Source organism: Chelonia mydas, chromosome 23 (genome assembly GCF_015237465.2).
Source record: "Chelonia mydas isolate rCheMyd1 chromosome 23, rCheMyd1.pri.v2, whole genome shotgun sequence".
NCBI classification, from domain to species: domain Eukaryota; kingdom Metazoa; phylum Chordata; order Testudines; family Cheloniidae; genus Chelonia; species Chelonia mydas.
This window is the reverse complement of record NC_051263.2, coordinates 991,187-1,006,770: the sequence shown is the minus strand read 5'-3', so window position 1 is coordinate 1,006,770 and position 15,584 is coordinate 991,187. Positions and strand designations below refer to the sequence as shown.

At 71.8% G+C, this 15,584-nt stretch overlaps 1 protein-coding gene across 1 annotated transcript; it reads left to right on the top strand.

Moving 5' to 3' along the window:
- Positions 1-328: 328 nt before the first annotated feature.
- SHKBP1 (SH3KBP1 binding protein 1) lies at positions 329-12,534 on the top strand. The gene is made up of 18 exons (XM_037884599.2): positions 329-428; positions 1,160-1,213; positions 2,633-2,678; positions 3,298-3,371; positions 3,719-3,777; positions 4,320-4,400; positions 5,083-5,253; positions 5,917-6,007; positions 6,160-6,350; positions 6,853-6,968; positions 8,434-8,521; positions 8,969-9,085; positions 9,470-9,640; positions 9,924-10,079; positions 10,345-10,441; positions 10,731-10,909; positions 11,028-11,160; positions 11,388-12,534. The coding sequence occupies exons 1-18, from the start codon at positions 361-363 to the stop codon at positions 11,932-11,934; spliced, it is 2,439 nt and encodes an 812-aa protein (XP_037740527.1). The 5' UTR covers positions 329-360; the 3' UTR covers positions 11,935-12,534.
- The last annotated feature ends 3,050 nt before the right edge of the window (positions 12,535-15,584 follow it).

The following is a 15,584-nucleotide window of genomic DNA, read 5'->3' as shown; positions in this document are numbered from 1 at the left end:
GTCAGGGGTCAGCGGGTGGTACGGAAGGGGGTCCACTTCCTCCCCTGCGGGGCCTGCCCTTTAAGGGGTGGGGCGGAGGCGGAGCCGGCTTGGGGGGGCGGGGCCGGGGCGAGGCGGAGGCCAATGAGCGCGCGGGGTGGGCGGGCCCGGGGCGAGACGGGGGCCAATCAGTGTGCGGGATGGGCGGGCCCGGGGCGAGGCGGGGACCAATCAGGGCGCGGGATGGCCGGGCCCGGGGCGAGGCGGAGACCAATCAGGACGCGGGGTGGGCGGGCCCGGGGCGAGGCGGTGGCCAATCAGCGCGCGGGGTGGGCGTGTCCCCGGCGGGGCGGTGGCCGGAAGCGGGGCGCGGGCGCGGACATGGCGGCGCCAGGCGGGAGCGCGCGGCCGGGCGCGGAGCTGATCCAGCTCAACGTGGGGGGCAAGAGGCGAGCGGGGACCGGGACCGCCCCGCCCCTCGCGACCCCTGGCCCCGCCCCCACGGGACCCCCCCCATCCACGGGATCCCCGCCCCCCCCCTACACCCCCCGGGCCCCGCCCCGCTTCATTCCCCCCCCCCCGGGCCGGGCCCCGCCCCGCCCCCTTTCACTCCCCCCCACCTGGGCCCCCCTTCAACCCCCCCGGGCCCCGCCCCGCTTCACCCACCCGGGCCCCGCCCCTTCAACCCCCCCGGGCCCCGCCCCTTCAACCCCCCCCCGCCGGGCCCCGCCCCACCCCCTTCACTCCCCCCGGGCCCCGCCTCCTTCACTCCCCCCTCACGTGCTGGGCCCCCGCCCCCTCGACACCCCCTTCACTCCCCCCCGCCGGTCCCTGTCCCCCTTCACTCCCCCCCACCTGGGCCCCACTTCACTCCCCCAGGGCCCCGCCCGCGCTTCACTCCCCCCCCCCCAGGCCCCGCCCCGCTTCATTCCCCCCCGGACCCTGCCCCCTTCACTCCCCCCCCGGGCTCTGCCCCCCTTCACTCCCCCCCCAGGTGCCGGGCCCCGCCCCCCCCCACGTGCCTCACTCCCCCCCCACGTGCTGGGCCCCGCCCCCCCACGTGCCTCACTCCCCCCCACGTGCCGGGCCCCGCCCCCCCACACCTGCCTCACTCCCCCCCACGTGCTCCGTGTCCCCCTGACGCGCCGGCCGCTCGCTCACCGCGCCCTTTGCGTTGCAGGTTCAGCACGTCCCGGCAGACCCTGACCTGGATCTCGGATTCGTTCTTCTCAAGGTGACGGGCAGAGAAGCCGGGCCCGGCTGCTTGTCCCCGTGCGTGGGCGCGAAAGGCCCTAGCCCGGCCAGGCGGGGCACGGTGGCTTGGGGGCAGCCCGCCCTCGGCACAGCCGGCCCATCGCAGCCCTGGGCGTCTCTTGCTCTGGGTTTGGTACAAGGCACCTGCCCTGTTACCCTCCGCCCACCTGGGGCCAGGTTCCTGGCGGCCCTGCCTCTCGTGTCGCCGATCCAGCGGCCGCAGGTGCAAACAGCCCCGCAGGGCCAGGCAGCCGCGGGCCGGCGCCGGGCAGGGCTGGGCAGGGCTCATGGGAACTCTCCTGTCGGCTGCTGGTTCCCCCGGGACCGAGTTGGGTCCTGTGCCCCACCCCTGGCACCGAAGGCTAGCATGGCGCAGGGCCCCGGCGTGGGGGGCCCTCGTCAGGTCCTGCCCAGTCTGCTCCCCGGGGATCAGTCTGCTCTGAACCGATATAAGTGAAGGGTCCAGGGGGCAGCAAAACCTCAGCACCAACCCCCTGCCGGCAAACCCCTGGGGCCTGAATTAGCTGCTACCCCCCGGGAGATCTGGGAGTCCGGAAACACCCGCTCAGTGCGCAGCAGCCGTCAGAAAAGCTCTCGTGGGAAAGGGAGAGAGAATAAAACTGAAAAAATGTCAGGTTGCCTCAGTGTAAATCCCTGGTACACCCCCTCTCGAACGCTGCCTGCAGATCTGGGGGCCCCATCGCAAACAGGATCTGTTGCAACTGGAAAAGTGCAGAAAAGGGCGACAATGATGATGCGGGGGATGAAATGGCCGCTGTGTGAGGAACTGCAAGAAGACCGGGACTTTTCATCTTAGAAAAGAGACGGCTAAGGAGGGATGTGATAGCGGGCTATAAAATCATGGCCAGTGTGCAGAAAGTAAATAAGGACGTGTTATTGACTCCTTCCCACAACACAAGAACCAGAACGCAATGAAATTAGCAGGCAGCAGATTTAAAACAAACACAAGGAGGTCTTTCTTCACACAACGCACTGTCAACCTGTGGAACTCCTTGCCAGGGGATGTTATGAAGGCCAAGACTATAACTGGGTTCAAAAAAGTACTAGATAAATTCATGGCAGACAGGTCCATCAATGGCGTCCCTGGCCTCTGTTTGCCGGGAGCTGGGAATGGGCGACAGGGGATGGATCACTTGGTGATTCCCTGTTCTGTTCATTCCCTCTGGGGCACCTGGCACTGACCACGGTCGGCAGACAGGACCTTTGGGCTGACCCGGTCTGTTCTCTGCCCAAAGCGGAGCTGGTGATGCGGCGTCACAGCCCTGAGGTTATAGTGATTGGGGTTCTGTAATTGCCTTTCCGCTCGGTCGGGGCCTGCGTGGCCCCCAGCCCGCAGGGTGGATAGCAGCAGTCACCTCTGTCTCTCTTTAAATTCCAGCCTCCTGAGTGGCCGGATCTCCACCCTGAAGGATGAAACGGGAGCGGTGAGTTGCCCCCGGGGCTGCAGCGTGGGGAGCCGGGCTGCGGGAGCTGCGTGCCAGGTCGGCTGCATACCCAGCATTAAGGGTCCCTCCGTGGCACGAGGCATCTGGCAGCCCAGAGGTCACCTTGTCCGTGCAGAGCTCTCGAGTGCCTGCCAGGGGAGAGCGCCCCCCTGCTGAGCCCCCCGCCCCGCTCCCTGCCCCACAGCGCCTCCTAGCACCCCCCGGGGGCCTGCCCTGTCGAGCCCCTGCCCCACTCCCTGCCCCACAGCGTCCCCTAGCGCCCCACAGCGTCCCCTAGCACCCCACGGAGGCCTGCCCTGCCTGCCAGGGAGAGCGTCCCCTGCTGAGCCCCCCATAGCGCCCCCAGCACCCCACGGGGCCCTGCCCTACCTGTGAGGGGAACCCCCTTGCCACCGAGGACTGGGGCACTGGTTTGTACGGTCACCAGCCGCGCTTTGGAGACCTGCCCGTGTGGCACTGCCCCAAGGCGAGCTTGGGCCCCGCTGGGCTCCCAGCCATGGGGCCGTAGGCTGAGACGCGCGGAGTGCGGCTCGTGGGGCACTGTGTGTGCTGCTCCTGATGGGAGAGACGCCCCCTGACCCGCTCTCTGCCCCCCCAGATCTTCATCGACCGAGACCCCACCGTCTTTGCACCCATTCTCAACTTCCTGCGAACCAAGGAGCTCGACCCCAGGTATGGCACGGCACTGCGGGCGCTGACACCCTGGGCAGGGTGCAGGGAAAGCGTCTGACCCCCTGTGCCAGGGAGTCGAGGTGCACTGGGGCGTTCCTGGCTCCTCCTCCTCAGCAGCGGCCCCAGAAATGGGGAAAGGGGCGTCTGCCCAGCCCATCAGGGCTGCAGGCAGCGTCCTGGGTCTGTGTGGCGCCTGGCCCTGTGGGTCGTTGCCTGAGCCCCTGGGGCAGTGGGGGGCTCCCACACATCCAGGGGGTGCGCCCCGAACCCGGGCAAATCTGGTGTTGCCTTGTGCTGCTCCAGTCCCGGCCTCTGTCCTGACCTAGCCTGTCGCTGTGTCTTTCCAGGGGCGTCAACATCTCCCTGCTGCTGCATGAAGCTGAGTTCTATGGGATCACCCCGCTGGGTACGGCACGGGGGGGGACGGGATCACCCCGCTGGGTACGGCGCGGGAGGGGACGGGGGGACGGGATCACCCCGCTGGGTACGGCACGGGGGGGGACAGGGGGACGGGATCACCCCGCTGGGTACGGCACGGGGGGGACGGGATCACCCCGCTGGGAACGGCACAGGGGGGACGGGGGGACGGGATCACCCCACTGGGAACGGCACAGGGGGGACGGGATCACCCCGCTGGGAACGGCACAGGGGGGATGGGGGGACGGGATCACCCCGCTGGGTACGGCACAGGGGGGATGGGGGGACGGGATCACCCCGCTGGGTACGGCACAGGGGGGATGGGGGGACGGGATCACCCCGCTGGGTACGGCGCAGGAGGGCACGGGATCACCCCGCTGGGTACGGCGCGGGGGGGCGCGGAGGGGATGGGATCACCCCGCTGGGTACGGCATCGGGGGGACGGGATCACCCCGCTGGATACGGCACGGGGGGGGGGGCACAGGTCGGGGGGGGGGGTCTGCAGCTCACCCCATGCCCTCTCCTGCCCAGTGCGTCGCCTGCAGCTGCGTGAGGAGCTTGACCGCTCGGCCTGCGGGAGCGTCCTCTTCAATGGCTACCTGCCCCCCCCAGGTGGGTGCTGCGCCCCGGGTAGAGTGACGGAGGGGCGGAGACTCGCTGGGCTGGGTGGGGGGCGGAGACTGGCTGGGCGGGGCGGGGGAGGGATTGGGCGGGGCGGGGCGGAGACGGGCTGGGCAGGGAGGGGGAGGGGCTGGGCGGGGGCGGAGACGGGTGGGGTGGGGGAGGGGCTGGGCGAGGGAGGGGCGGGGCCCGGCTGGGCGGGGGGCGGAGACTGGCTGGGCGGGGGAGGGACTGGGCAGGGGCGGAGACGGGTGGGGCGGGGCGGGGGGCGGAGACTGGCTGGGCGAGGGAGGGGCTGGGCGGAGACGGGCGGGGCAGGGGAGGGGCTGGGTGGGGGCAGAGACTGGCTGGGCAGGGAGGGGTAGGGGCTGGGCGGGGGCGGGGGCGGAGACGGGCGGGGTGGGGGAGGGGCTGGGCGAGGGAGGGGCGGGGCCCGGCTGGGCGGGGGGCGGAGACTGGCTGGGTGGGGGAGGGACTGGGCAGGGGCGGAGACGGGTGGGGCGGGGCGGGGGGCGGAGACTGGCTGGGCGAGGGAGGGGCTGGGTGGAGACGGGCGGGGCGGGGGAGGGGCTGGGTGGGGGCGGAGACTGGCTGGGCGAGGCTGGGCGGGAGGGGCGGCTTGGCTCCGATGGGCCCCGCCCCCCCCGACGGTCCCACGGCCCCCCTCTTGCAGTGTTCCCCGCCAAGCGGCGTAACCGGCACAGCGTGGCAGGGCCGCAGGTGGCCGCCCGGCTGCACAGCGCCGCCGAGAGGGCCCCCGTGCGCCGCAGCAACACCCTGCCCCCCACCCTGGGCCAGGCCGGGCTGCTGGGCCGCCTGCTGGAGGAGCGGGGCCTCGGGGCAGGTACGGGGGCCCTGGGGGCGGGACTGGGGCAGCTCCTCGTTCTCCAGCTGCCTGGTCTGGAAGGGCACTGGGGGCTAGTGGTTACAGCGGGGCGAGGCGGGGGGGGGCGCCAGGACGCCTGGGTTCTGTCCCAGCTCTGGGTGGGGAGTGGGGTCTAGTGGTTACCATTGGGTGGGGAGGGGCTGGGAGCCGGGACTCCTGGGTTCTCTCCCTGGCTCTGGGTGGGGAGCGGGGTGTGGTGGTTAGAGCAGGGGCTCTGGAAGCCGGGACGCCTGGGTTCTCTCCCCAGCTCCGGGTGGGGAGCGGGGTCTGGTGGTTAGAGCAGGGGCCCTGGGAGCCGGGACGCCTGGGTTCTCTCCCCGGCTCCGGGTGGGGAGCGGGGTCTTGTGGTTAGAGCAGGGGCTCTGGGAGCCGGGACTCCTGGGTTCTCTCCCTGGCTCTGGGTGGGGAGCGGGGTCTGGTGGTTAGAGCAGGGGCTCTGGGAGCCGGGACGCCTGGGTTCTCTCCCTGGCTCCGGGTGGGGAGCGGGGTCTGGTGGTTAGAGCAGGGGCCCTGGGAGCCGGGACGCCTGGGTTCTCTCCTGGCCCTGTCACTGATCTGCCATGTGCCATCTGAGCCGTACTCCATTCCTCCTTTGTGCTGGTCTCTGCCCTCCCGCCCCAGGGCCGGCCAGTGACCCCGGCATGGTCCGAATCGTCTGCGGGCACCATAACTGGATCGCTGTGGCCTACGCCCAGTTCCTCGTGTGCTACAGGTAACCGCAGGGTCTCCTGCCTCCCCGGCCACGGGGGTCCCGCTGCAAACAGACCCCGGAGCCCCTGCCGCACAACCCTCCCTCTCCCCCCGGGCAGGGCTGGGGCGAGCCCCGGCTCCGAGCCCCGGTCTGACGCCTGCTCTGGCCCCCAGGATGAAGGAGACGTCGGGCTGGCAGCAGGTGTTCTGCAGCCCGCGGCTGGACTGGGTCATCGAGCGGGTGGCCCTGAACGCCAAAGTGCTGGGCGGGTCGCTGGGTGAGCAGGACAAGATGGTGGCCGTGGCCTCCTGCAGCGAGATCATCCTCTGGGCCCTGCCGGCCGATGGCAACGGCAGCGAGATCGGTGAGGGGGCGGGGGGCTCGGCAAGGGGTGGGGGGCAGGGGCGAGGGGCTCGGTGCGGGGGGCTCGGTGAGGGGTATGGGGGGCTGCGTGGAGGAGGAGCTCGGCGAGGGGGGCTGGGCAGGGTGGGGTATAGGGGGACTCAGCGCCGGGGGCTGGGTGGAGGAGGAGCTCGGCGAGGGGGGCTGGGCAGGGTGGGGTATAGGGGGACTCAGCGCGGGGGGCTGGGTGGAGGAGGAGCTCGGCGAGGGGGGCTGGACAGGGTGGGGTATGGGGGGGCTCAGCGCGGGGGGCAGGCGCTCGGGGCTCGGCGCGGGGGGGGCTGGGTGGAGGAGGAGCTCGGCGAGGGGGCTCGGCGAGGGGTGGGGTATAGGGGGGTTCAGAGAGGGGGGCTCAGGGTGGAGTATAGGGGGGCTCAGCCTGTGGGGCGAGGAGTGGGGTGTAGGGGGGCTCAGCGCGGGGGGGGCCCTGGGCAATCCCCCTCACGGCTCCTCTCCCCGGCCAGGCGTTTTCCACCTGGGGGTCCCGGTGGAGGCGCTTTTCTTTGTGGGCAGCCAGCTCATCGCCACCAGCCACACGGGCAAGATCGGCGTCTGGAACGCCGTCACCAAGCACTGGCAGGTGAGGGGGGTGGCCCGGGGGGGAGCTGCGGGCGGGGAGCGCACAGCAAAGAGCACTGGGGGCCGTGAGATGGGGCGGCTGTGGGGGAGCTGTGGGGGGACGCAGGGCGAGCGGGGGGCATGGCTGGGTGGGGAGCTGTGGGGGGGATGCAGGGCGAGCTGGGGGGGACGCAGGGTGAGCAGAGACCTGTGTGGGGGACGCAGGGCGAGTGGGGGGCATGGCTGGGCGGGGAGCTGTGGGGGGGACGCAGGGCGAGCGGGGGGCATTGCTGGGCGGGGAGCTGTGGGGGGGATGCAGGGCGAGCGGGGGGAAGCTGCGGGGGGATGCAGAGCGAGTGGGGGGCATGGCTGGGCGGGGAGCTGTGGGGGGGACGCAGGGTGAGCGGGGAGCTGTGTGGGGGACGCAGGGCGAGCGGGGGGCATGGCTGGGCGGGGAGCTGTGGGGGGGACGCAGGGCGAGCGGGGGGCATGGCTGGGCGGGGAGCTGTGGGGGGGACGCAGGGCGAGCGGAGAGCTGTGTGGGGGACGCAGGGCGAGCGGGGGGCATGGCTGGGCGGGGAGCTGTGGGGGGGACGCAGGGCGAGCGGGGGGCATTGCTGGGCGGGGAGCTGTGGGGGGGATGCAGGGCGAGCGGGGGGAAGCTGCGGGGGGATGCAGAGCGAGTGGGGGGCATGGCTGGGCGGGGAGCTGTGGGGGGGACGCAGGGTGAGCGGAGAGCTGTGTGGGGGACGCAGGGCGAGCGGGGGGCATGGCTGGGCGGGGAGCTGTGGGGGGGACGCAGGGCGAGCGGAGAGCTGTGGGGGGGACGCAGGGCGAGCGGGGGGCATGGCTGGGCGGGGAGCTGTGGGGGGGACGCAGGGCGAGCGGGGGGCATGGCTGGGCGGGGAGCTGTGGGGGGGACGCAGGGCGAGCGGAGAGCTGGGGGGGGGACGCAGGGCGAGCGGGGGGCATTGCTGGGCGGGGAGCTGTGGGGGGGATGCAGGGCGAGCGGGGGGAAGCTGCGGGGGGATGCAGAGCGAGTGGGGGGCATGGCTGGGCGGGGAGCTGTGGGGGGGGACGCAGGGTGAGCGGAGAGCTGTGTGGGGGACGCAGGGCGAGCGGGGGGGCATGGCTGGGCGGGGAGCTGTGGGGGGGACGCAGGGCGAGCGGAGAGCTGTGTGGGGGACGCAGGGCGAGCGGGGGGCATGGCTGGGCGGGGAGCTGTGGGGGGGACGCAGGGCGAGCGGGGGGCATGGCTGGGCGGGGAGCTGTGGGGGGGACGCAGGGCGAGCGGAGAGCTGTGGGGGGGACGCAGGGCGAGCGGGGGGCATTGCTGGGCGGGGAGCTGTGGGGGGGATGCAGGGCGAGCGGGGGGAAGTTGCGGGGGGATGCAGAGCGAGCGGGGGGCATGGCTGGGGGCAGCTGGGGGGGGACACTGTGAGCGGAGGGGGGTGTGGCTGAGCAGGTTCCTTCTTGGCCCCCGGCAGATCCAGGACGTGGTTCCCATCAGCAGCTACGACGCGGCCGGCACCTTCCTGCTCCTGGGCTGCCACAACGGCTCCATCTACTACGTGGGTGAGCGGGGCGGGGGCGGCCTGGGGCGGGCACAGCCTGGGGCGGGCACAGCCTGGGGCGGGCACAGCCTGGGGGCGGGGTGGGGCAGGGCGGGGCAGCCTGGGGGGCGGGGCAGGGGCAGCCGCTCGCCCACCAGGGCCAGGCTCTGCCAGTTGTGGAGGGGCCCCGCGGGGGCAGGGGCGGAGCTGGGAGCTGATCCCCGTCCCCTGCGTCCCAGCCCGGTGCACTACCCACGAGGCTGCGTGGTGATGGGTTGGGGGGGGGTCTCTTCTGAGCCCCCGGCCTGGGCCTCGCCGAGCCCTGTTGCCGCCTTGTGCCGACGGGCGTGTCTCAGGAGGGGCCGGGCACCAGGCCAGGGGCAGGCCCTGTGGGCGGCGTGGGCATCGCTCTGGCCCCGCCGGGCTGACGGGGGCTGGGGCTGCCCTGACACGTGCCCCCCGTCCCCAGATGTGCAGAAGTTCCCCCTGCGCATGAAGGACAACGACCTGCTGGTGACGGAGCTGTACCGCGACCCCTCGGAGGACGCTGTCACCGCCCTCAGCGTCTACCTCACCCCCAAGACAAGTAAGGGGCCTGCCCCAGCCCTGCCCCCCGCCCCCCCCCGCCACTCCGGCCAGCCGCAGAATCCGGGATTCAGCCTCAAGCTGCGGAAGGAAAAGGATTTGTCCCCGGCCATCCAGGGAGTCAATAACGAACCCAGGAGTCCTGGCTCCCAGCCCCCCCTGCTCTAACCACTAGAGCCCACTCCCCTCCCAGAGCTGGGGAGAGAACCCAGGGGTCCTGGCTCCCAGCCCCTCTCCCCACCCGCCCTGTTGTGGTTCCCATAGTGCATTTGATGTTCCAGCTTCCCTCCCCGTGGCCCCCCACTGAACCATGGCTTGAGGGCGGGGCCCTAACCCGGCGGGGGGGACGGGGGGAGCTCTCCCCGGCTGACATGGGGCCCCACAGGCGACAGCGGGAACTGGATCGAGATCGCCTATGGCACCAGCTCGGGGACGGTGCGGGTGATCGTGCAGCACCCGGAGACCGTGGGCTCGGGGCCCCAGCTCTTCCAGACCTTCACCGTGCACCGCAGCCCCGTCACCAGGATCATGCTGTCCGAGAAGCACCTCATCTCGGGTAGGTGCCGCCGGGCAGCGGGGCTGGGGGGGGCTGTGCTGAGGGGCACCGGCTGGGCGAGGGGAGGGGACCCAGGGCTGGGACAGCATGGGCTGCAGGTCGGGAGTGAGGGGCACCGGCTGGGCTAGCGGGAGGGGTGGGTAGCAGGGGGCTGTGGGTCAGGAGTGAGGGGCGCTGGGCCTAGTTCCAGCTGGTGCCCTGTTCGTGACGGGGGAAGGGAACCCCTTAGGCAAGGGGGTTCAGGGAGCCTTCGGTTAAATGAGTCTGTCCCCCTGGCCTCCAGTCTGTGCCGATAACAACCACGTCCGCACCTGGACGGTGACGCGCTTCCGCGGCATGATCTCCACCCAGCCGGGCTCCACCCCGCTGGCCTCCTTCAAGATCCTGTCCCTGGAGGACATTGACGGGCACGCGGGCTGCAGCGCTGGCACCGACATTGGTGGGTGATGCCAGGGGGTGACGGCGCTGGGGGGCGGGAGGGGCAGGGGGCGCGGTGACGGCGCTTGGGAACAGGGTGGGGGGGCAGGGGGCGCGGTGACGGCGCTCGGGAACGGGGTGGGGGCGCAGGGGGGCAGGGGGCGCGGTGATGGCGCTCGGGAACGGGGTGGGGGCACAGGGGGGCAGGGGACACGGGGGGCAGGAGGCGCGGGCGTGTCCCTGCCCTAGGGCAGAGGCCAGGGGCACTGACCGGCGGCTCTCGGCAGGGCCCTTCGGGGAGCGGGACGATCAGCAGGTTTTCATCCAGAAGGTGGTTCCGGACGCCAGCCAGGTCTTCGTGCGTCTCTCCTCCACCGGCAAGAGGTACCCGGGGGGCCCCGAGCCTGGGTCAAGGGGCCACACGGCCCGGCCAGGGGTAGGGTGGGGTCACGTGGCTCGCTGCTGCCCGCTGTGGCTGGCGCTGCATCTGGCGGTGGAGGCTCCGTGGTGGAGGGACCCCAAGGGATGGGGGGTGACGGAGCCTCTCTGTACAAAGGGGGAGACGGGCACCGGGAGGGCGGGCTCTGCCCGAGGTCCCACGGGGCCCGTGGCTGAGCCGGGGGAAAGAACCCAGGCGTCCTGGCCCCCAGCTCCCGCCCTGCCCCTGCCCCAGGATCTGCGAGGTGCGCTCCGTGGACGGCACGGCCATCACCGCCTTCACGGTGCACGAGTGCGAAGGCTCCAGCCGCATCGGCTCCCGCCCGCGCCGTTACCTCTTCACGGGCCACGCCAACGGCAGCCTGCAGATGTGGGACCTGACCACGGCCATGGAGATGCTGGGCAAGCCGCCAGGTACCCGTCGCCTTCCCACCCCCCCGGCCCCTGTGCTGCAGGGGGCTCCCTGGCACTGCGGGGTGCTCCCCCCCCGGCGCGTGGCGGCCTGACCTGTGCTCTGCCCCCTCTCTTCCAGAGGTGGGGGGCCTGACGGAGGAGGAGCTGCTGCAGCAGCTGGAGCAGTGTGACCTGGCCCTGACGCGCACCCCGGACATGAGCCCAGCTTGCTCCTTCGCCCACCCCGGCACACCCCGGGCCTCCAGCACCAGGTACAGGGGGCCCCGGGGAGCCCAGGGCTGCGGGCTGGGCTCCTGCTGGCAGAGCTACGCCGGGTCTGGGGGGCGCCCGGTTAAACTGGGCTCCACACGCTGGCGCCTCACAGCCGAGCCGGTGCTGGCCGCCCCGGGCCCATGTGGGGCTGCAGATTGCTGCTCAGTTCTGCGTGAGCTCTGCCTGCCTGGCTGGCTAACGCCCGGCCCCTCTCCTCTCCCGACAGCCTCCAGTCCCAGGGGAGCGACGGCGCCCGAGACAGACCCGCCAAGGGGGCTGGCAGCGCCGGGCTCCTGCTGAGTGCTGCCCGCGGGAGCCTGCTGCTGCCCAGGGCCCACGAGGGCCCCTTCGCGGCGCTGACGGCCAGCCAGAGCTCCCTGAACTGCGGTGACGGCCCCGCGCTGGAGCCCTGCCCCCGGCGGCCGGCGGATGGACCGGATGGCGACCCCCGGGCTCCCCACGGGCTGCGTGGCGGGGGCAGCTTCGTCGAGCGGTGCCATGAGCTGGCCCGCTCCTCCGGGCTCGAGGCCAGGCGGCCTGGCCCGGTCGGGGAGCCCGACGGAGGGCGCCTTGGAGCAAAGGGCAAGGTCCTGCTACGTGCCCCCGGCATGCCGGCCCGCAGGCCCTCCGGAGCCAGCCCCACCCCCTCTGTCAGGACCCTGCCCCCTGCCCTGCCGGGGTCTGGCTCCTCCTCCCCCTCGGTGGCCAGCGAGGCCCTGCCCATCGTCCCGCTGGCAGCGCCCAAAGCCCGGCTGAACGAGACCTCATTTTAGCATCCGCGGAGGGGCCTGGGGACTCTGGCCCGGCCGGGACTGACTCACCACGGAGGCCTTACGCCCACTGCCCGACTCGGGCTCTGCTCAGCTTAGCCCGCTGGCCGATGCCCTGGACTCTTCCACCTGTGGGACCTGCCGCAAGCCGTGTGGGGCGGGGGCCGGATCCCACTGCAGCCGCCTCCTGCTGGGGCTGGCAGGGAAAGGGGGGGCTGCCCCCCTGGGGCGGGCCTGGGACCGTCCGCGAGGCAGGATCGCGCTCTATTCACAGAGCAATGGGTTCGCTGGTCTTCCTCCTCCTGGGGGCTCCCTCTGCCCCCCTCCCCTGCCCCCTCTGTGCCCTGCGGGTGCCCACGCACCCTGCATGGTGCTGGGCCCCTCAGGTGCTGGCTCAGTGGTCTGGGGCAGCTGCACCCAGGAGGGGCAAATCCTAATGCAGGTGTGGAAAGGCTGGTAGGCGGGGCCTAAGCCTCGTGGCTCCTCCCAGCCCTTAGCAAGCCAAAGCCTATTGGCAGCAATAGGGGGCGCTGTGCTGGGGGTGGGCCCCGCTGCCTGTTTCAATAGGGGGCTTCCATGGCAAATACACCCGCATTCCCGCTCCGCCTGCGTGTCTGTGTCTGGGGGCCGGGCCCCCCGCTCAACCTCAGTGGCCTGCTGAACTCGCGGTGCGGTCCAGCCCCCTCTCCTGGCAGCTAAGGGCGGGCTCCAGGCCTGTCCCTCGGCAGCAGGCGTGGGGCGGGCCCAGCTCCCTGGCACACCTGTGGGGCCCGATCCCTGCGTGTGGGGCCCCGGGCGTTACTGGAACACGCAGGGTTGGCCAGGCCCCACACCCAGCCGGCAACTCTGTCCCTGTTCCGGGCCAGGCTGGGACAGGAGCCGGCCCTGTGGGAGCTGTGGCTGAAAGCCAGGAAGGGGGAGAGCTGGGGGGCGAGTGGCTGAGCAGGGGAGGGGCCTCCTGAGGTCCCCCAAAGCCTAAGTCCCCCTCGGCCCTCGGGGGGCCTAGGCCCTGTGCAAACTCCTGTGACGGGGGCTGGCTGCTCCGGAACAGCATCAGCCCCCGTCCATCCTGGCCCGTGCTGAGGGCTAAGCCGAACAGCATGGGCTACCTGGGAGAGCTGGGGCTGGCCCATGGTGCCCTCTGGGGGAGGGGCAGGCAGGAGGTTCCCCCAGCGGCCTGGGGCTCGAGCCAGCCCAGCTGCGCCCCGTCCCCGCAGCCCGGTGCTCCTGGGCGCCAGGTAACCCTGACACTCACCCGGGGGTGCTGGGAGCATGGTAGATTCTGGGGTTCGGGGCACTTCCTGCGGCCGCACCGCACCCTGGGGTGACACCGGCCCCTCGTGCGCTGTGTGCCCGGCGTAGCCCAGGCTGACCCGTGCCCGGGGCTCCCCAGTGGCCATGCCAGCGGGACGTGACTGAGCCCTGTGCTGGGCACCATCGGGCATCGTCACACGCCCGGACGCAGGGGCAGCAAGGGGCTGACGGACCCCCTGGCCTCGTGGCTAATCCCGCCAGCCTGCAGCCTGAGTGTGATTGGTCAGCGTGCAGGGAAACGGAGCGGGGATGTCAGAGTGGGATTTTATACTGTGCGTGCCCCCGGCGAGCCGCACGTGCCCCCGGCGTGCCCCCGGCGAGCCGCACGTGCCCCCGGCGTGCCCCCGGCGAGCCGCACGTGCCCCCGGCGTGCCCCCGGCGAGCCGCACGTGCCCCCTGCGTGCCCCCGGCGAGCCGCACGAGCCCCCGGCGAGCCGCACGCGCCCCGTGCGCACACATGGACACACTTCACTCTTATGTGCCCCATTGAAAGTCCATTGAAACTACCCCGTGCTTGGCCCTCCAAGCCCCGTCCCTGCGCCCACCTCCATACGCCCCCGAACACCCAGTTTGGGCCAGGGGAGCAGCGCCCGCCCTACAGGCCCCCCACCTGCTCTGTCCCGGGGCCTGCAATGGTGCCTCAGCTGTCGCTGCCGGGGGGGCTCGCTGGGCACCCCCGGGTGAGGGGGAGGTTGTGGGCACCTGGCAAGGTTGGCAGCAGGGGCCTGAGGCTGCCCAGGACGGGACCCCCCCGCCCCCACCCCCCGGGCCCTTCCGGCCTGTTTCTATAACAGCCTGTGAGTCAGCTGGAGCCGAGCCTGTGCAGGGCTAGTAACCGGGGCCAATGCAACACCTGGGCGGCTTCGGGGGGGGGGGGAGCCCGGACACCTGGGTTCTGTTCCTATCTCTGCGACTCCCTGCAGGGCCTCGGGCAAATCCCTCCCCCTGCCCCTCCTTTGCACTTCTGATTCCCCATTTCTAAAACAGAAATCAGAATATACTGACCTAGTCCGTCGGCCGGTTTCTGCCTCTGCCCCACAGAGCTCCTGGCCTGCAGAGAGGGTGGGTTGTTCTCCCCATGGCAGAGAGGGACTGAGGCCCAGGGTCACACCGCATCTGGGGGGGAGTGAGCCAGGGGCATGTGCAGGACCCTAGGGGGGCTGTGCACCAGCAGGGGCGTCCGTGGCTTCCCCCCGGCGCTTTGGCAGGGTGTGGGGTGTGGGGCCCTGCACGAGGAGGCCCATCTCTCTGCTTCACCCACTCCAGCCAGTCTGACTGCAGGAGACGGGGCTAGGGGTTGCGCCCTCCTGTCAGCCTTGGACCCCCGCCACTGTCTCTGGGTGCCCAGCTCCCCACAAAGCCCAGAACATCTGGTGCCCCCGCCTAGAGAGCAAAAGGGGGGGGGCAGCGTTCCCATCCAAGCAGCAATGCCTGGGGAGGGAGGCAGCAGGCGCCCACTGGCAGAGAGGGGTAGGAACTTGGGCATGGTGACATTTGAGGTAGCAGCAGAGCCAGGGAGAGAACCCAGGAGTCCAGGCTCCCAGCCCCCTGCTCTAACCCACTAGCCCCCACTCCTCTCCCAGAGCCAGGGAGAGAACCCAGGAGTCCGGGCTCCCAGCCCCCTGCTCTAACCACTAGCCCCCACTCCTCTCCCAGAGCCAGGGAGAGAACCCAGGAGTCCGGGCTCCCAGCCCCCTGCTTTAACCCACTAGCCCCCACTCCTCTCCCAGAGCCAGGGAGAGAACCCAGGAGTCCGGGCTCCCAGGCCCCTGCTCTAACCCACTAGCCCCCACTCCTCTCCCAGAGCCAGGGAGAGAACCCAGGAGTCCGGGCTCCCAGCCCCCTGCTCTAACCCACTAGCCCCCACTCCATTTCCACACGGCACCTCCTCCCTCTGCTCCCTTCCCAGCCCCTCAGGCCCCCTTCCCCAGAGGCTCAGCCCTCCGGGATATCCCCCCTCTGCCAGGGCGGGGGGGGGGGAGCCTCTGCATCCCTGGGGGGCTGGACGCCTGGGTCCTCAGCAGGGAGGACTCTGCTGCCTGTGTGCCAGGCCACCCACCACCTCTGCACCTCGATCAGGCGGTGCCCCCCTGCTCCCCACTTGCCCCTCCCCCACGGCCCCCTCCCTCCGCGCGGCCCTTGGCACCTGGTTGCCATGCAGGATGTTGCTCCCGGAGGCAGTTGCTTAGCAACCAGCTCGGGCAGCTGCAGATGGAGACTGGGGGGGGAGGGGGGCCCCCCCCGGGTTCGCCTGGAGCGTCCCCGGGCCGGGCTGCGCGGGGCGGTTCTAGGCGCTTCCAGGCGGCGGGCGGGGCTCAGAGCCCGCCCCTCCCCGTGGC